Here is a 19,946-nt window from a genome sequence, read left to right on the forward strand (position 1 = left end):
ACATCAACCAGGAAATATTGTCATTCTGATTGACGAGGAGCTGGTTTGTCTCATTGGGCCTGAGGTTACTCACTCCTACACACTATATTTAAATTTAAAAAATGATGTTTGCACATCGAGACGACTTATTTAATTGTCTTTGTGTGCTTTGCTGTATCTGTGAATGCTTAATCATTCAAATATAATTATAACAAATGTTTTTCTTTTACAATTTCTCATGGACAGTCTGGATTAAATTATGTGCAGTTAATGACAGTGTAAAAATTGGAGTTATTTTCATGATTGATCATTTATTAGTTTCACACGCAAGCGTCCGCGCCTCGCGTCGCTCGTGCGTGCTGACGTCATCATGTGCCTGCCACGCCTGGTAAAGTGAGGTCCCACGCCGAAACCCTGCAGGAGGTCAATCACAGCCTAATCTCAGGTAAGCGCAAACCCAACGACGTGCTAATCGAAAGTGTATGTTTATGTTAGAACCCGGAAGTAGGTGCTGTTGTCTAAGTGTAACGTGGTACTGAAATTCATCATTGTTTTCTCCTAACAGTTGTGCTTTCTTTTCATTCACTTTTTTCCCTTTGTAACTTGTTTAACTAAAAAAAAAATGACATTCTGTTGTATATCACATTGCTTATTTACTTCCTACTTTAGTTAAAAGCTGTTTACCTCGTGCGAGTGCAGAAAGATCACGATAAACAAGCGATAGCTAATAATGTCATCAATGTATATGATGTGATGAAATAAATGTGTGTGTAAACATCCCTCCCCCCCAGTCCACCTGTAGATTATTAATAAGGTGGAGAGGTGACGCTCCTGAACGCCCCACACTTGCATCCGTACCTGTAACGTCGGTCAAACTGGATTTGCTGGGAATGCCGTCCAACCGCTTCCATCTGTGCAACTCACTGCACTGCCGCCATGTCTGCTTTTTTTAAGCCAGGGGTGTCCAAACATGTTCCACCAGTGTACAGTACCCCACAAAAGTGGGTACACCCCTCAAATGTCTGCAAATATTTTATTGATGGAACAACACTGAAGAAATGACACGTTAGTGTAATGTAAAGTAACGTCAAGCTACGGTAACGTAAAGCTTTGGTAACCGTGTAAATGTACTGTCCCCTCAAAGTAACTCAGCACACAACCATTAATGTAAACCGCTAGTAACAAACAAGTGAAATTGTCCAAGTTAGCTTTTTGCCCTCCCCGGTGTCATGTGACGTGTTGGTGTTACTCAGGTGTGAATGGGGAGTAAGTGTGTTAAATTGGTGTTATCGCTCTCGCAGACGTTCAGGACATTTCATCCAAAAAGAACTCATTTAAAGCATTCAGACGTTTATGACCGTGCCTCTTACAATCATCGGGATTGTGTATCGTTAGGAACCGGAATCGAAACGAGGAATCGGGATCGGAACCGGAATTGTTCCAACTCAAACGATGCCCAATGCTGTAGTTCTTTGTGAAACATCACTTCCATCTCCTTCTGGAGACCGGTTTCAGTTATGAAACGTGTAAAAAAACCAAAAAAACCCAGTAAATATTTACACAGGAAGTGTTATTTTCCACAGCAAAAATAACAAGATTAACATGTGTTTTGGTGTCATGAGCGCACAGCATTATAGGACAACCGGTTTTTATGGCCAAGTGTTTAACAGACAAATAAAAATGTGCCTTTTTCTGGGCATCCCACTCATGTCTTCAAAGACGGACATCCCTCAGGTCTGCCAGCCAGCTGGTAGCCTGGCTGACTTTCATTTTATTTGTTTTGGGGATTTGTGTGTGTTTTTGGCATGTGCATCATTTGTATTTAGCCTTTGTTTCCAATCCTGCAGTGTTTAGGTGATTGCAGCATTTCACATTTGCAGCTTTTTTCACGTTTTTTATGGCGTTTGTGTGTCATTTCTGTTTGGCGCGGACGCGATTGCAAATTTACCCCACCGTACCCTCGACGTATTCTACAAATAAACTATTAGTGCGATATATATTATTAGATATTGCACAGATTCTTTTGTCACCTGTCGCACAAAAGCTAAGATGTTTTGTTCAGATAGCTTAGCATAAATTGACCTGCATTGGACTGGCTAGTTTTTTATAATGCACAAAATGTATCAAAGGTGTGACTGCGAGTGTGAATGGTTGTTTGGGTTTGTGTGCCCTGTGATTGGCTGGCGTCCAGTCCAGGGTGTACCTCACCTGGGATGAGCTCCAGCTTTGACCTTAATGAAGACAAGTGGGGCTCTATCTTACTGTAGTGGTCTATGTCGCAGGTGCAGTCATCATCATGTCCAACACAGGCCCCATGCGCTTCATCCTCAATGCCCCCCAACCGTCGACGCCCGTCCTAGGTGAGACCCCTTTACTGGTGCCCCATTACAAATGAAGCTCACATCAGAGTGATGAACATCTCATTTATGCTGCAGTGGCCTTAAAGGTGCTGTTGTGCATCATCCCCATCGCTCAGATCGCCATGGGTGAGTCACGCCGCCAAGCCTGATTTCCCTTAAAACGCACCTCCATGAAGTGTTGTGATGGTGCCGACAGGCGCGGTGCACCTGGACGACTGCCCCCGCCAACACTACATCCCCATCTACCTGATCGTCGTGGGCGTCTTCTTCACAATGCTGGTGCTGCTTGTTTGCCTGCCCTGCGCACAGCAGCCCGAAGATGGGCCCCCGAACCCTCTCTGCCGGTTCTGCCTGGGCTGGAACTCGCTCACGGCGTTGTTCCTCATCTGCTGGTTCATCGCTGGTGAGTGACTCACTGTCAGAACCTTCTCGACGTCTTCCAAGGCTTACTTGACGGATGTCTTCTTTAGGTAATGTGTGGATCTATTCTATTTATGAGCCCAACTACTACAAGAACGTGACAAGTCTGGAGCACTACTGTGACAAGACGCTCTATCTGTTTGCCTTCTGGACCACCACGCTGGTCTACATCCTGGTGGGTCTGGTGGTGGTCATCGGCTTCCTCGTCCTGCTCTTCCTTTACCTGTGCGGCCAGGCGGACCCTGATGACTACATCTAGAGGACCTTTCACCAAAGATTGAGCGTGCCGCTAAGGCATCATGACATTATGGTCGCTGGATGAACTCCATGAAATAAGCTTAGTGGAGCAGTAAGAATATGCATCACTACTGGCAGACGCTTGTTAGGTATTTCTGCGCACAAAACACCAAAATGTTCCTTTAATGGGCTTCTTAATGGGAATTTTTCATGTAATGCACGGATGTCCAAACCTTTTCCACTGAGGGCCACATAAAGAAACATGTAAGGATTCGGGGGCGTATTTTGATACATTTTGCGTTTTAAAGATACTAAAACCAATCCAATTTATTTATCACTGTATGCTGATCTATATGAACCACACATCTTAGCTTTTAGCGACAAAGCAAATGAGTGTAATTTCTAATAATATTCTCATTAATAATGAATTCATTCACCGCGGGTGAAAAATAGCCACCCAGGCTGCACTTTGGACATTCCAGATCTAGAGCCTCCAATTCCAGTGCCTGTTTTTGGGGATGTGGGAGGATTCTGTGTGTGTGTTTTTATTTTATTGCCAAATAAAAAGGAAAGGGTCGACAAAAAAGGAAATAATACATGAGGGGGAGTTGTTCAAAGCAGAAATGGTCCAACCTCTGACTGGTGTTGTTAAAACCTATACAAAACGTTTCTTTTTACGATTTTTGGTCTTTTAAATAAATATGGGACATTTGTTTTTTTCTTGGCCCTCATTCTAAAAATACAATTACACAAGAAAACTAAAAAAGAAACCACTACAGCGATAAGTGGAAAAAAAGACTAATACGCCATGTCACTAATAACAAAAAGCTGTTCTGGTCCTGCAGTACCGCTTCCAGGCCACTAGATGCCCCTCTGCGCCATTTAAACTCCAGTATGCTGCTCACGACCAAACAAATCACATACAATACTTTATTGATTGTACATTAATTTTTCCAGTTACAAAATTAACATAATTTACATTGAAAATAAAAAAATACACTCACAATGTATGCTTTATTATTGTTTCTTGAAGGTATAGAAACAAGCATCTTGCTGGATAGTACAGTATATCATGTTATATTGGGTGTTTGATGCTGTCCCAGTAATGTCAGCATGCTTTTCGAGACAGGGTGGCGAGCGCTTTGGCGTGCACGGGCTTGTAGAGGAGGGTGAAGCTGGAAGGGGTCAGGACGCCTTTGCCCTGTGCATCCACCTTTCCCATCAGCACGTAGTTTTGACCTGAGGACGACACGGTTGACTAGATATTAGGGGTGCTGGCCATTCACTGATTTTAAAAAAGCCTTTAAAAAGCAAGACCTGGCAATTCCACTTTTGGCAGCAAATACCTTCAATGTTCCAATCTTATTTTGTTGCAAAGCTTTGAACCCATGAAACAATCCAAACTTGTTTTAACTGCACGGGAGGTAGTTCTCTCAAAAAGAAATTAAAAGTTTAGAAAATTGCTGTCCATACTACTAAATTATAGCAATTCCTTTAGTGTTTTGTTTTTGAGATTTTAAAAACAAACAAAACTTGCACAACAAGTTACGCTGCAAACCTGATTTGAGCCCATCCATCCGTCCATTCATTTTCTATGCCGCTTATCCTCTGATTTGAGCCTCTTACCAAAAATAAATTGCACAGCAACCAAAAATGGCTGCTCGTCCAATGCCATGAACGCTATCATTTTCCTTCTAGTAGCTTTACTCTTTTCACTGCTCATAAGCGCTAATAGCAGGCCGCTGCCTAGCTCTTTGCTCCGGCTATCTTTAGGTTTTAGCTAGCTTTAGCTGCCAGTCTGGCAGAACAAAAGGAGGTGGAGGTAGATAAGATCGGTATCGGCCAATCGCTGATACCCCAAATTAAGGGAATGGGCACCTGCTGGCCAATCGAACTTACTAAATTCAGTGGAACCTTGATTAGCATCATAATCATAGTTTGTTCCAGAAGGTCTGACTCTAACCAAAATGGATGCTAACCGAATCCATTTTTCATGAGTTATTTTTTTAATTCAATGGTGTTTCTCACCTCAGTAACACAAAATAGAGACCAAGAAAGTAGCAAGCTATGCAGCATTTGATAAAGAAGGTGGGAAACACTATTTGATTCAAGAAATAAGTCATGACAAAACGGGCAGATGGTGTGTGTGCTGTGTGATGTCTCACTTCTACATCGTGTCTTTGGCAATAGTCATGGCTTCAATGCAGGTAAACGTAACGTCATTTGCCCCTTTCATTCATCATTTTTATACATTTACAATTGTTTCCTGCATTTAAAACTATAATTGTAAAACTATGAAAACATGTTTTGTGTTAACATTTTTGAGAGCCAACCGCTGATGAAATCAAAGACAGGTAACGTAATTGACTTCAGGTTCTGGTTGTCATTTTATTAGCAACTTAAGGTTCGACATTAACTGAAAAACACGGTAACCGGGGCAGATGCTAACCGATGTTCCACTGTTGTCCTATTGCTCAGCAAATAAGGAAAGGCAACGGTTGTTGTCGTACCTTTGGTCAGCCCTGGGCATCTCTTGCAGGTTGCGGTCAGTTTGACGGTGGCAGCTGGCCCTGGTTTGGTTATGTTCAGTTTTCCAGTCTTATGGGCCTTGATGAGGGCCACCTCCACTGTGGCGGAACCTCTTAAACCAGGGGTCACGGCTGTAATCTTTCCTGTAATGACTACAAAGAGAAAAACAACAACACAGTCGGTATGGCATTTATGATTGTGGTATATTTGTTTTACACATGCTTAACAAGTTACTAGCTGTACATGAAAGGGGTAGTTCGGATTTTTTGACATGAAGTTGTATGACATCCCCATCAGTAGTGTACTACATCAACAGTGACACCCCCCCCCAATATAATATAGTCATGATTTTTTTTGAGGAGACATTTTTATGATGCAAATGTACTACTCTCTTGAGCGCTTATTGTTTTGAGAAGCCAAACTCTTTATTAAATGACCCCAGCAACTAAGCGGAGCTACGTTCCTCATCACGGAAATCCGACCAGAATTGGACTCACGGGACCAAGTGGGGGATATGTGGGGGATCACTGTTGATGTACTAAACTGCTGATGGGGATGTTACACAACTTCATGTCAAAAAATGTGAACTATCCCTTTAAGCAACATCTACGGTGGCCGAGAAGTGCAAAACACGTGAACAAACAACAAACCAAATTACAATTACACCATCCGGAAAGGGAATGTACGGTGCCAAATCCCAGAGTTATTGAAGTGATAACATTTGGATCAATCGGCTCTGGGGAGTTGGTACATTCCTTTTCTGGTCTGTGTAGGCTCTCAGTCGTACAGGAGTTGTCCATCGAGGGAAAGGCTTCTTGAGACGTCATCTGTACTTCTGTGAAGAAGGTGTCGGACGTTTCGCTCCTCATCCGAAGAGCTTCGTCAGCGAACTAATAAGTGCTGGTAGCCTAGACCTTAAATACAGTAAGAGTGGGCAGAATTGGTGTGCCAACACCCTCCTTCTATTGGTTCCTCACACTAAGCCTGGGCGGAGTTGTGGTCTAATCCTCTCCTGACATTAGCCTCTCCGATAAAAAGGGAAGTGTCACTCCCTGAGTTGGGTATGAATGTCTCTGATACTGGCTCATTAGCATCTATTGTTCTGGCTCGGCCCTGGCTTCACCTCATTTGCAAGACTAAGAGCTGTGGGTTTTGGTCTCAGTAACCTGCTGAACACAGGGTCCAAATTAAACCTCAAACCACCATTCCGATTCAATGATGGCTTCTGTTGTTTGACAAAAATATATTTAAGGCCTAGGCTACCAGCACTTATTAGTTCGCTGACGAAGCTCTTCGGATGAGGAGCGAAACGTCCGACACCTTCTTCACAGAAGTACAGATGACGTCTCAAGAAGCCTTTTCCTTCCTTTTCTGGTGTATTTTTGAAACCGAAAAGCGCAAAACGCAAAACACAAAGCACAAAGCACAAAACAAAAAGAAAAACAAATTATAATTACACCACCCGGAAGGGGAGTGAACCCATGTTATGCCCTCATTAAAATATTTGATGGACGCCTGTAGTACATGTGTTCCTTCTGTCTGGTATTTGTATGCACACTGACTTCTGCATGCAAGTCGTGGGAGCGCACACACTCCGCTAAAACCTAAACTGTGAGACGTCGTACTATTTTCTAAGGCACAGTACTTCATGATAATGCAGTGTAGGCTTTATCACATCTACTTTTCAATGGTTTGGTCACGGTTCTCATTTGTAATGCAGTAATAGTGCGCCACCTGCTGACCATAGGCTGAACAGGTGAACTGAACTTGCACAACAGTATTCTGAACCACAGTGGTAACAATCAAAATAAATAAATATGGGGACAACTATTTTACAGCGTGCCACAAATACTGTGACTGTGTGAGAGCGAACCATGAAGATTCGGGGAAATTCTATAATTACTACTTTGTCAGCTACAACACAAAGCTGACACTCAAAATACTGTATACAGTATACAGTCATCCCTCGTTTAGCGCGGTTAATTGGTTCCAGACTTGACTGCGATAAGTGAATCTCCGTGAAGTAGGATTCAATATTAAGAAATACAACATTTTCGTAGAGCATAGAAAACCTGTTTATGACCTTCTAAATATGGTTTTAACATTAGTGCCCTGTAGACATGAAATAACACCCCATAGTCACTTTTACACTTGGATTACCCAATATAGTAGACATAATAATACAAAAGAAGCCATCTTAAGGCCCTGTCACACCTTGACGATTTAGCCAGCACATGCCCGACGTGATCATTTTGATGGCATACGTTGAACTGTGGACGTTTTTTTCAATTTTGGGCGTATACATAGCGTATTTATAACGAGTTGGACGTATACATGACGTATTAGTAACTTATATAGAACGTTTCTATAACTTAGACAACTTATACCAACGAATGCATAGCGTGTTGCCGGCGTTCACAACTAATGCCCAACACCAGTCTAACTTAATGCAAACCGCACGGCAGCGTAAGGCCGACAATGACGTGCCGTAGCCTATAAAAAGGCTGCCACTTGATGACTCACCTCACTAGACATCGCAGTGTCAACATCAGCATCATGCCAAAGACAATTTCCAAGACCGCTGCCAAGAAGTATCAGGGCAGTGACGGAGGGATCCATCACCACCCACAGCCTCCCCCTCCCACTCTCACTCTGATGGAGATGACACAGGTTGTAACGCCTCTTCCCCTCCTGTTGGTTCCATTCCCCAAAGTTGTTTGAGTATTATTAAAGTGTTGCACTGTGCAATAACACTTGAAGGAATATGTTTATTATCGTTCATTGCTGCGGTGTGGTGTCATTATGACGGATGATCATGTTTTTCATGGCTGTCTTTTATACTCATTTGTAAATAGTTCTATTTTTTCCAGCAAAAGCTAACTTGGACAGTAACATGCTGTATCTCTCCATTCTTTTTGAATGTAAATACTCCTATGCACTTTATGTTGACGTGATCAATAATGCATGATTAAAACGTGCATTGTTTCTCTCGGACAAAGAGAAAAAACATAAATAAATGTTAGTTCCATTCCCAGTGTCACAGTGCCCTCTACTGGTCAAGCATGTACAGTATACATAAGGAGTTCCTACAATGCACACCATAATGTACTGTATAATGTAATCTATTCAAAAACAACAGCCTCCATCTCCTCTCAGCCAATGCTTGCCAAGAAGACACAGTTTTGTCTCAAGATATGTTGACGTATTACGACTTGTGCGTAACTTACAAATAACGTGCGTGAACGGGCGTCAACGATCGCATAACTTATTGCCCGCGTATGTGGGACGTATCAATCATACGTTGACATACGTCAAAAAGTTTTGTGCATGCAAAAATTTTTTTGACGACTTAGACGTACTACGACGTATGCCGGCGTGCTTCAGCGTGCTCTTAACTTATACAAAACTTACCCATAACTTATTCGACGTACACCAGCGTATTGGCCAAATTTTTCATACGTTGGCGTACGCTGGCTAAATCGTCAAGGTGTGACAGGGCCTTTCGACACAAATTAGATAAGTAAGGTAAGTATTTCCTGGTGGCTATTGTCTCGTCAGTGTAACGTTACTGACACATAGAGACCAGTGTAGAATACTACTCTACTGCCACTGTTTGAGGTTAAGGAGAGAATCACAATGCATTTCAATCACTTTATCACCAAGCAGAGAAAACATGCAGTGAACATTCACACAGGAGCTGCTGTCGGCCACGCTCTACCCTGCTAACCTGCTGCTCGCACTCAGCTAACAGTCAACTGTACTAGTTGACGCCACACACATTACTTCCCAGGGCCCACTTCTTAAAGGCGCACACAACAAGTCACAGATACTGTATTACATTTCATATCACGTCTTTTCAATGCCTTAATATGTGTATGTTCTAATAATAATAATAATAGAGCATATTTAACCACGAAACATTGATCATTTATGAATTAATTAATTTGTGAAAAAACACGATAGAGTGATTGACGACTGTAGAATTATATTGCATATATACATGGGGCAATTTTAACCTGTTAAAAAAATATCAAACCGTCCCCCGCATCGTTTGATTTTTCAGTATGCGGCCCTGGGTGGAAAATGTTTGGACAGCCCTGATGTAAACATGACTGTGCATAAAAGTGTTCACTGTCAGGGTTCAAAGTGGCTCACCAAAGTCGTTGGGACAGAAGCTGGACTGCAGAGTTCCTGTCCTCTTGCAGTGTTGCGTGCACGCGGGGTTCAATGGCAAAGCTGCAAAAAACACCAAAATAAACCACTCATGCCAACAACTTACTGAGACGTATGGTTGAACTCACGTTTCTTGACGACCGCAGGCTTCTTGGTCACACCTGGTTTAGGTGACACTTTAGGTTTGATGGTTGGTTTAGCTTTGATTTTAGACGTCGGTTTGGCCGGTTTGATGACTGGTTTGATGGCTGGTTTGGGACTGGGCTTTGTCTTGGGTGCGGGTTTGCGTGTCGGTTTGACGCTGGGCTTGATAAGTTTGGGCTTGGCTGTCGGTTTAGCTGCAGGTTTGGGAGACGGCTTCTTCACAGGCGCTTTAGGCGTAGGTTTGGTGGGTTTGGAGGGCTTGGTGGGCTTGGCGGGCTTGACGGTAGGTTTGCGCGGTGGAGGCTTCAGCGGGATCTTCACGGCGGGTTTTTTTGCCGCAGGTTTCGGAGTGACTTTTGGCTGAACGGCAGGCTTCGGTTTGGGTGTTGTTTTGACGGGTTTGGTCGGCCTCGCTGCAGGTTTATGCGTCGTGGTGGGGGTCTCAGATCGGTGGACGAAGTCGACCCCGGCGGTGGGAGTCCGGGAACCACGGGGCACACTGTTGTAGTGTGCCATAAAGCCATCTGATGTCACGCTGAGGTCGGAAACAAACTGGACCAGGAGCTGATTCCCATTGGTCACCACAGTTCTATGGAAGACATTTGGAGATGATCGCCTGTTTAAAGACACATTCCCACGCTATCATCTCACCCTGGTGTCCTGTCACCACAGAACTTCCCAATCCTCCTTGAGTCGTCCCTCTCACCGCCATTGAAGAGCGCCACGTAGTCGTAGCGACAGTATGTGTCCAATTCCAGGTCCAGCTTCTCAAACTTCACCTCGATCACCTGCAGTAAAGACCGAACAGAAATTGTGACATGCAATAAATTTGTGTTTACCAACTTTTACTGAACCAAGGCACATATTTTACATAAGAGGTTAATTATTTACCTCCTGCTGTCTAGTGGAAGAGCATTTAATTGTTCTGCCTGTCAATATACATTGCTGGCGGAGATAGATGAAGGTAGATACATTATTTGTAGCAAATTATTATTTTCTGACCAGTTAAGTGAAATTGGACAATTTCCCGAGACACACTAATATGCCACAGTGCAGTGGTTGGAAATCACTGCAGTAAATAATAAAATGGCTGCAGGCATCAATTTCTTTCCAACAACACAGAGAGGCGCATTTACCGGCACTTTGGGCCTTGCTTCCTTATTCCTCAATCTCCTGGCACACACAAGCCTGCACTCATAATGACCTCTTTCATTTGAGCGAGGACATTTCTAGGTAATGGGCCGCCTTTCGGAAGGTATGTTCATGCCTACTCCAGAGGAACTATCATTTTTAGCTCGTATATGTAGCATCAAGACTAGATGCTTCATAGCTGGAACAAACCAAGGTAAGTGCCTGCTCACATTGCCTGGCTCCACTGAGATGTACCAGGAGCAGCTGATGCCTGCTGGGTAGTTGGAGTTGGGCCAGTTGGGTGTCTGGACCGAACCCTGGGGTTTGGTCAAGCGCCCTCCGCAGAACTGATTCTCTGCAGAAAGAAAGGGAACAAACACCTGAACACAAAGAACCGTCAATAAAATTGGTGACGATACTTGACATGGACACACCTTCCACGTGAGGCTTCCCGGCCCTGAAGTATGCAAGAAAACCTCTCCCCGCCGTGGCCTCGTCTGACACCATGTCCAGCATCATGGTGTTAGAGGTGGAGATGAGCGCTCCGGGCCGGAATGTGCCGCAGAAGCGGCCCAGCTTCTGCACCAAGCGTGTGTGTCCGTTGTAAATGTCCAGGTAGTCGTAGCGACAGGTGGGCTCAGCCTCCAAGTCAAACAGGCGGAAGGACAGCATGACCACATGACCTTCTGGTACCTTGATGGACCAAGGAAAGATGTGCAAAATTGATTTTGATGATATTCTAAGAGTAATATGTATTCGTAGATCACCAACCATGACAAACATCTGTCCTGCACTTGTTTGCTCCACTTTTGAGAAAAGAGGCTTCACTACACATCTTAAAATAACGACCTGCCAACTGTCTGTCAATCAGCTCCAGACGTGGGACGTGTAAGTGTGATCATTATGTTTTTCGTCTGGAAATAGGCTAACTAGCCTGATGCTGATTTTAAAATGTGACTTAAATATTATCTCACATAGCTATGCTAGTGTTGCTAACGTGATGTGATATATGACATCTATTACATTAGACAAGTCAGAGTTACAGTGTACAGCATATGTAAAAACTGGATTAAGTGCACAATAGTGCTTCTTGGAAACACACAGCTCATTAGCATTAAAGCTCCAGACACACAAAACAGTTGGTTTCCAAGCACTTAAAAACTGTCTAAATTGCATCCATCCATTTTCTGTATTGCTTGTCCTCAGTAGGGTATGCTGGAGTCAACTGTCAACTGTGTCAACTGTCTTTTTGCGAGAGGCGGGGTGCACCCTGGATTGGTGTCTAAATTCCAGCATCAAGGACTTTGGACGACACACTTCCAATACACCTCCAAGACGCATTTAAGTGGTGAAAAATTCCATAATATCAGACCTTTTCATAATATTAAAAAGTAAAGTGAAAATTTTGTAGTAGGTATAATATCAAATATAAAAACATACCTAATTTTTCAAGACAACAAAATAGTTTTTTTAATGCATGGAGATGAACCTGCAATACTAGTGTGGCCCCGGGGGCCATTTTCGGCCCACAGCTTGCTTTTCATTTGCCCTCAGCATATTCAAAAAGTATAATTTATTAATTATTAATGAAATACATTCTTATATAATTCATTACACTAATTTGCTTTGCCACCTATAACACAAAGCTAAGGTGTTTTGTTCGGATAGCTTATAGCTTATAGCATATGTTGACCAACACTGGATTGGTTTTAAACATATTTAATGCAAAAAATGTATACAATCTTTTTTTGTATCTGTATCTCTGAATAACACATTTTGTTTGTAGTAGTCTCAGAAATAGTTGAAAATATATTCCAACAACAAGAATAACACGTGAAATCACAAACAGAGTGAAAATGGAACTCACAGTGATGTACCAGGTGCATTTCGTGTTGCTTTTGTACGGACTGGGGAAGCCCTCGCTGGCCACGATGCCCGAATCCACCACCAGATGACCTCCGCACTTGAAGACGGGCCTGACAGAAACATTTGCACAGCCGCAGTCAAACACATTGCATGCCACATCAAGTACATTGCAGAGCGTTTAGCGGCACAGTGCCTGCAAACGTCTACGTGCACTGTAGCTGGAAACCACGGTGGCACGGCACAGTCTGCTTCTGTTGCCTGTGCAGGAAGCTATCCCCTCTCCTAGTTTGGGAAATTTTCATAATGAGGCTGCTAACAAAGCGACTGCAGCTACACAGTCCCTCCCTTCTCACCCAACGGCATTCGTTTAGGGATGGGCGATCCAAGTACTGATAGCATTGATACCAATGGTAGTATAAGTGTCGTGATGAGATCTTTTTTTTTTTTTTCCTTTGTTCATTTTGTTACATTTTTGATATTGCTTGTAGTGGTGGTCAGTCAGGACCAGCAAGGCATTCTCTGCTGGCCTAAACACTATCAGAATAAGTGAAATACATTCCAGTATTTTTTCCATCCATCCATCCATCCATCCATCCATCCATTTTCTTCCACTCATCCGGGTCCGGGTCGCGGGGGCAGCAGTCTCAGTAGGGAAGTCCAGACGTCCCAGTCTCCAGCCACCTCTTCCAGTTCCACCGGGAGGACACCAAGGTGTTTCCAGGCCAGCTGTGAGACATAATCACTCCAGCGTGTCCTAGGTCTGCCTTCTCCTGGCCGGAACACATCTCTAGGGAGGCGACCGGGAGGCATCTGCACTAGATGCCCGAGCCACCTCACTGAGCTCCTCACCCTCTCTTAGGGTGAGTCCCACCACTCTAAGGAGGAAACTAATTTCAGCCTCTTGTATCCGCGATCTCGTTCTTTCAGTCACGACCTAAAGCTCATGACCATAGGTGAGGGTGGGAACATAGATGGACTGGTAAATTGAGAGCTCTCAGCTCTCTCTTCACCACGACAGTCCAGTACAGCGACCCCATTACTGCAGACGCTGCACCGATCGTGTGTCGACCTCACATTCCAACCTTCCCTCACTCGAGAACAAGACCCTGAGATACTTGAACTCCTCCAAATCACGCAAGTCACGCTTCTCGGACTAAGAACCAAGGCCTAGGATTTGGAGGTGATGAGTCTCATCCCAGCAGCTTCACACTGTTGCTGAGAACGGCCTCAGTGTTTGCATTTTTTTGCATGAAATAGTATTAATTTATTCCCAATCTATTATCTTCATTTCGGATTGTGTCTCTTGGCTTGGCCTCCAGTATGTGTACATTATGTTTGTGTCAGATTGTTTTTGTCCTATTTCAGCTTCCATGTGCTGCCATATCAAAGTAATCTGCCCAGGGCCTTCACAATCAGGAGTGCTGGCGGATGTCACGTAAATTCTGTAACCAATGGGTTTGTGTCTTTAACCCGTCAGACTCCAGATTCGTCTCACAGAGCGAGCAAGGTGGCCAACAATAAAATCAGCATTTTCCCATCCTCTGATTGGTTGATCAGAGTACAACTGTTTGACAAGTGAAGTTATGCCCACAGTGAATGACGGAAAAAGATAAATTGACATCTCTGGTAAGTAGAATAGTTTTTTGTTTTTATCACGTTATTAGATAAAAATTGACTCAGAAGACCTCCAGATAATGTTGTAGTGTAGAGGTTTGGATTTGTCTGAACCCTTCATCACCGAGCCGTTCCATTTACATTTGGCTGAGCACCAAATTTAAAGTCACCGACAATCACTGGTTAGTTACTAATGCTCTAAATTACTAGTTGGTGTATTTGGAACAATTTATTTGAAATTAAAGGGTTAACCGTGGCTTGTGGGACTCCTGAAGCAGCTGATAGGTACTGGCAGGCCAAGCGGCACGCGGCTTCAGCGGTGGTCGAGGCAAAAACATTTTAGTGTGGGAGGAGTTCGGTGAAACCATGGAGCATGACTTTCGGTCGGCCTCAAAGAGGTTCTGGCAAACCGTCCGGCGCCTCAGAAAGGGGAAGCAGTGCCCGGTCCAAACTGTTTACAGTGGGGACAGGGGCCGGCTGACGTCGACTGAGGATATCGTCGGACGGTGGAAGGAATACTTTGAGGTCCTTCTCTATCCCACTGACATACCTTCCATAGAGGAAGCAGAGTCTGAGGACACAAACGTGGACAGTTCCATCACTGTGGCTGAGGTATCTGGGGTAGTCAAAACGCTCACCAGTGCCAAAGCTCCGGGAGTGGATGAGTTTCGTCCTGAATTCCCCAAAGCTCTGGATGTTGAGGGACTGTCTTGGCTGACACGTCTCTTCAACATTGCATGGAAGTCGGGAACAGTACAGGATTGATAGACCTGGGTGGTGGTCCCCCTGTAGGGGGTTCACACTCCTCAGCCTCCCTGGGAAAGTCTATTCCAGGGGGCTGGAGAGAAGCATACGGCCGTTAGTCGAAGCTCGGCTACAGGAGGTGCAATGTGGTTTTCGTCCTGGTTGCAGAACAATGGACCAGCTCTACACCCTTGCAAGGGTACTGGATGGTATTTGGGAGTTTGCTCAACCGGTCTACATGTGATTTGTGGACTTGGAAAAGGCATTCGACCGTGTCCCTCGCGGTGTCCTGTGAGGGGTGCTCCAGGAGTACGGGAGTACGGGATTGGTTGCACGCTACTACGTGCCATTCAGTCCTTGTACAACCGGAGCAGGAGCCTGGTTCACATTGCCAGCAGTCAGTCAAGCCTGTTTCTGGTGAACGTTGGCCTCCGCCAAGGTTGCCCTTTGTCACCGCTTTTGTTCATAATTTTCATGGACAGAATTTCTAGGCGCATCCAAGGTGTCGAGGGAGTCCAGTTGGGTGGCCTTAGGATCTCGTCTCTGCTATTTGGAAATGATGTGGTCCTGATGGCCTCATCGGGCTGTGACCTTCAGCCTTTACTGGGACGGTTTGCATTGTGAAGTTTCTGGGATGAGACTCAGCACCTCCAAATTTGAGGCCATGGTTCTCAGTCGGAAAAGGGTGGATTGCTCCCTCCAGGTTGGGAATGAGGTCCTGCCCCAGGTGGAGGATTTTCCAAGTATTTCGGGTTCTTGTTCACAAGTGAGGTAAGGTTGGAGCGTGAGGTCGATAGGTGGATCGGCGCAGCGTTTGCTGTACCGGACCGTCGTGGTGAAGAGAGAGCTGAGCCGGAAGGCAAAGCTCTCAATTTACCTTTCGATCTATGTTCCCACCCTCACCTATGGTCACGAGCTTTGGGTCGTGACCGAAAGAATGAGATCGCGGATACAAGGGGCTGAAATGAGTTTCCTCCGTAGGGTAGCTGGACTCACCTGAAGAGATAGGGTGATGAGCTAGGTCATCCAGGAGGAGCGCAGAGTAGAGACGCTGCTCCTTCACATAGAGAGGAGCCAGTTGAGGTGGCTCGGGCATCGAGTCCGGATGCCTCCCGGACGCCTCCCTAGTGAGGTGTTCCGGGAGAAGGCCCCGGGGCAGACCTAGGATATGCTGGAGGGATTATGTCTCACAGCTGGCCTGGGAACGCCTTGGTGTCCTCCCGGTGGAGCTGGAGGAGGTAACCGGGAAGTCTTGGCTTCCCCACTGAGACTTCTGCCCCCGCGACCCGAGCCCGGATAAACGGAGGAAAATGGATGGATGGTTAACTGGGTTTCTTGCTTGATTAATAGGGATGTCTAGGAATCTCACAAGATTAAAACGTGACAAGATTTTGCGTCCAGAAAAAAAACGTTTCTTGGGCACTAGGCCTGTGGACAATAACAAAGTCATTAATTAATCACACCATAAATGAAAATGAACTTCATAATTTTGCCCACCTCAGTATATTGCCATGTGCATGCGTGTCTGTTTTCCTCATCTCTCGCCTCCAAATAGGCAGGAAAAGGGTTCACTCTGTGCATTGGTTTCAGCAGCTTGGCTCGTTTGTTCCACAGAACAACGGCATGAACAGAATGAGCCCTTTTGTCAGTCATTCAGTCTCTTTGTCTCTGTGAGTGACGACGGGGCCGCTAGCATACACACAGAGTGCAGAAGAGTGTAACATAGTAGAAATAAATTTTGTAGATTGCAATATATTGCCACATATTTTTTAATTGTACTTTTCTTAAAACTAATGTTATTTCTTGCCTCATCTCGTTCTCGCACACCCAGTCTTGTGTATCTTCTCATGTCATGAACTGAGTGTCTCGTGACACCCCCATTCATAAATAATGATATTCTAGCGACCTACCAGTTCTGTGTAGTGTTAGAGTTTGTGATTTCCGACTGTAAACTCTAACAGTAACCAGTTTTGCTTCAATTAAGATATTGTTGATTGACCACCTCCTTGTCATACTTACGTCTGGGCAAACATTCCAGTATTCATTCCCCCATCACACCATGTTATATTGACTTTTGGGTACAGTAGCAGTCAAAAGTTTAGACACACGATGATTTGTATCATTGCAACGTGATATTAAGAGGTGATTTAGGTCAGTTAAGTCCTCACTGAAGGCCCAGGTACCAAATGCACGGCCCACCACTGATGTATTGTAAATATCCAATAGAGGTTTTTGCTTTTGTTCAGTTATTTTGCACCTTTGACTTAATTTTGCTAAAAGAATTGAAGGTAATAAAAGAGAATAAGGGCATGATTGTGTTATTTAGTTGATATTGTTACTAGTGCTGTCAAGAGATTAAACAAATGATGATGAATTATTGAATGATTAAATAATTATGAACTGTAATTAATTGATCTAATTAATCTCCTTTTCAGTTTCGCCAAATATTGCTGCTCACCTTTCATTTAAATTCATTGCATTATTGTGGCAAGTGAAAATATTGATATAGGACAAAGAAAGTGGCTTTATAAAGTCATGTATTGTTTTTAACAGACTTGAACAGATGCAATGCTAGCAATTTACATTGTGTTTTATTTGACAATGGTCCCAAGTGGTGTTATGTTTCGACCGCCACGGGGGAATACTGCTATGTTCTTTGGTCAATCTCCAAATAATTAGAAAATAAGAATTTTAAAATACATCATCAAGCGCTTAACCAGTAAAAACACTTTTCTGAGAAATATAAGTATTGAACAGTGAACCAGCTGAGGTCCAGTGATCTCCGGTCATAACAACACAATTGGACGAATCCGCCACCAAAATCTTAAGTTTAGTCTGTAGTCCTGCACGGTGGCTTGAATGATGAGTCATTGGACGCAGTTTGCAACACCTCTGTTAAACCCTCATCTTCTACTAAGCAGTTCATTGCTATCCACTTAGCAAGAACGTATGTCAGCCTGTCGGTCGCAGATGCTCATACGCAGATTCACCTCGAGTTAATTTGGCAAAGAGCTTTGCTAAGGCTCACTAAATTGCTAATATCTTAGCTGCTAGCGTTATCTGTGGCCGCACTCGTGACTGGGTTCTTTGCGTTGATGTGGTAAGCTAAACTTGAGCTGCTTCAGTGGTACTCAAACTCCTTCTCACAAAGACGGCATATCAGTCTACCTTTATCGATGGGTCATATCATTCGATCGACAACTCTCACATGCTCCTCCATTTTCACAACTCCTCCGTTACTCACTGCTCCTCACCTTGCCCTCACAACTACATTGGGAACCTATCAGCTGATGCTAAACAAGCCCAAACAAAATGACAGCCAATCAATGTCCACCTTAGGGTGTGACTGCCAATTCTTTTTCACCCCCAACAACTCAAGCATAAGAAGGCCAAAGGCCAAAGGCCAAAAAACTGATTTTATAAAACGGCAATCCACATACAGAAACAGTAAAGTTAGCCATCGGTATCGGCAATCCCTGTACTTGGTATTGGATGGATAGCAAAATCTGCAGTATCGTCCACCCCTAATTGGCATCTCTCTTTCATAGACTGTATAAAGGAGTGTACATCGCCTCCAGGTGCTTTCTGTCCAAACTCCAGCAGGGACACACGCTACTGTTTACCTGACATTTAACCTCAGTTAACATTTCCAGGAAGAAGTAACTTTGTTTCTTTTACATAATTAAAAAAAACAAGCTGAAAATGGAGTAAATCATCCAATTTGGAGTTAAATAAACGATAAAGCAGACTATACTTTGGCAAAGTTGTTGTAATGTACTGCAAAAGCTTCAAGTGAAAAACATCACACATTTAGTGTACAGGAAAATGCCTTTCTTTGTCTTTTACAAGACAAGCCAACCACATTGCTGCAGCCTTCAATTTATTTTAACACAACCCTCAGAGCAAAAATACACACACACACACACACACACACACACTCACACAGTTGACCTGCATAGATGTGGGTTTGAAAGCCAGGCTGCCACATAAGCACATGCAGGATGTGGAGAAAAAAAAAAAGCGTCTCAGTCACATGGGACGGACATGTATGGACCTCACCTGGTATAGTTGGTCTGACTCTGGGCCACCGTCCATCCCAGGGCAAAACTAACAAGAAGACACCCCACGCTCAACACTCTGACCTCCATCCCGCCTGTCCGCTGAGATTTGGGAAGACGGCGGCGAGGAGAGGAGGAAGGCGGGACAGACCAGGGGAAGAGGGCGGAGAGGAAGAGGAGGATGTTGACGCTTCATGTACAGTACAGTACATACACTGCAGCTGTGATGGTGCATATGAAAAAAAAAGGTCCTCAGGTGTGTGTGTGCTGGTGGACAGAGTGCCACTGTTGGATGAGTGTGTGTGTTTAGAATTGCTACTTTACCACAACTACAAACCAGGCTTTCATTAGCTGGCAGTTCAGCTTCTATAAGGTGCTGTGAAACATTCAGGCCCTTTACATTTTGGGGACTGAGGCTCCCCAGTGGCTGTCCATGCTGAGGATAAAAGACATATGCCAATGTGTCATTTAGGTGTCAGTTTTCTTTTTGTTGCTCCTTGCACTTGTGTTCTACTGACTTTACTGTCATTGTGAAATGGACTTTGCTGCTTAGTCCAAACAAGGGCATTCCTTTGTCTTTTTTAAGCTGCGGTGATCTCTCTGGCTAGAAACCACACTGGAATGGACGGTTTGCAGCGAGCACAGCAGCGGCCCTCGTCTTCCAGCTTGCTCCGGACACTTGTTTGTGCGG

At 44.2% G+C, this 19,946-nt stretch overlaps 2 protein-coding genes across 3 annotated transcripts; one reads left to right on the plus strand and one right to left on the minus strand.

The window, feature by feature from the left end:
• Nucleotides 1–356: 356 nt before the first annotated feature.
• LOC129168398 (transmembrane protein 272-like) lies at nucleotides 357–4,015 on the plus strand. Its single transcript, XM_054753627.1, has 5 exons — nucleotides 357–424; nucleotides 2,262–2,339; nucleotides 2,415–2,465; nucleotides 2,536–2,742; nucleotides 2,810–4,015. The coding sequence occupies exons 2-5, from the start codon at nucleotides 2,276–2,278 to the stop codon at nucleotides 3,016–3,018; spliced, it is 531 nt and encodes a 176-aa protein (XP_054609602.1). The 5' UTR covers nucleotides 357–424; nucleotides 2,262–2,275; the 3' UTR covers nucleotides 3,019–4,015.
• On the minus strand, nucleotides 3,954–19,817 carry pcolceb (procollagen C-endopeptidase enhancer b). Of its 2 annotated transcripts, none has more exons than XM_054753619.1 (9): nucleotides 19,257–19,817; nucleotides 12,841–12,949; nucleotides 11,408–11,666; nucleotides 11,204–11,328; nucleotides 10,494–10,630; nucleotides 9,827–10,431; nucleotides 9,681–9,761; nucleotides 5,507–5,677; nucleotides 3,954–4,235 (listed from the first exon to the last, which is right to left on the minus strand). In XM_054753619.1, the coding sequence occupies exons 1-9, from the start codon at nucleotides 19,343–19,345 to the stop codon at nucleotides 4,105–4,107; spliced, it is 1,707 nt and encodes a 568-aa protein (XP_054609594.1). In that variant the 5' UTR covers nucleotides 19,346–19,817; the 3' UTR covers nucleotides 3,954–4,104. The 2 variants fall into 2 exon arrangements, with proteins under 2 accessions (XP_054609594.1, XP_054609595.1); XM_054753620.1 differs by lacking the exon at nucleotides 19,257–19,817 and adding an exon at nucleotides 16,695–16,928.
• Between the last annotated feature and the right edge of the window lie 129 nt (nucleotides 19,818–19,946).

Source organism: Dunckerocampus dactyliophorus, chromosome 15, assembly GCF_027744805.1.
Source record: "Dunckerocampus dactyliophorus isolate RoL2022-P2 chromosome 15, RoL_Ddac_1.1, whole genome shotgun sequence".
Classification (NCBI taxonomy): domain Eukaryota; kingdom Metazoa; phylum Chordata; class Actinopteri; order Syngnathiformes; family Syngnathidae; genus Dunckerocampus; species Dunckerocampus dactyliophorus.

What these genes read in the sequence shown, in the direction of transcription:
- pcolceb (XM_054753619.1), bottom strand. Translation starts at nt 19,345, where the DNA reads ATGGAGGTCAGAGTGTTGAGCGTGGGGTGTCTTCTTGTTAGTTTTGCC. An exon ending in AGTCAGACCAACTATACCAG is followed by an intron (nt 12,950 to 19,256) that starts GTGAGGTCCATA and finishes TGTTTCTGTCAG; the next exon opens with GCCCGTCTTCAAGTGCGGAG. An exon ending in TCTCAGTGGAGCCAGGCAAT is followed by an intron (nt 10,631 to 11,203) that starts GTGAGCAGGCAC and finishes TCTTTACTGCAG; the next exon opens with GTGATCGAGGTGAAGTTTGA.
- LOC129168398 (XM_054753627.1), top strand. Translation starts at nt 2,276, where the DNA reads ATGTCCAACACAGGCCCCATGCGCTTCATCCTCAATGCCCCCCAACCG. An exon ending in ACCGTCGACGCCCGTCCTAG is followed by an intron (nt 2,340 to 2,414) that starts GTGAGACCCCTT and finishes TTTATGCTGCAG; the next exon opens with TGGCCTTAAAGGTGCTGTTG. An exon ending in CATCGCTCAGATCGCCATGG is followed by an intron (nt 2,466 to 2,535) that starts GTGAGTCACGCC and finishes TGGTGCCGACAG; the next exon opens with GCGCGGTGCACCTGGACGAC.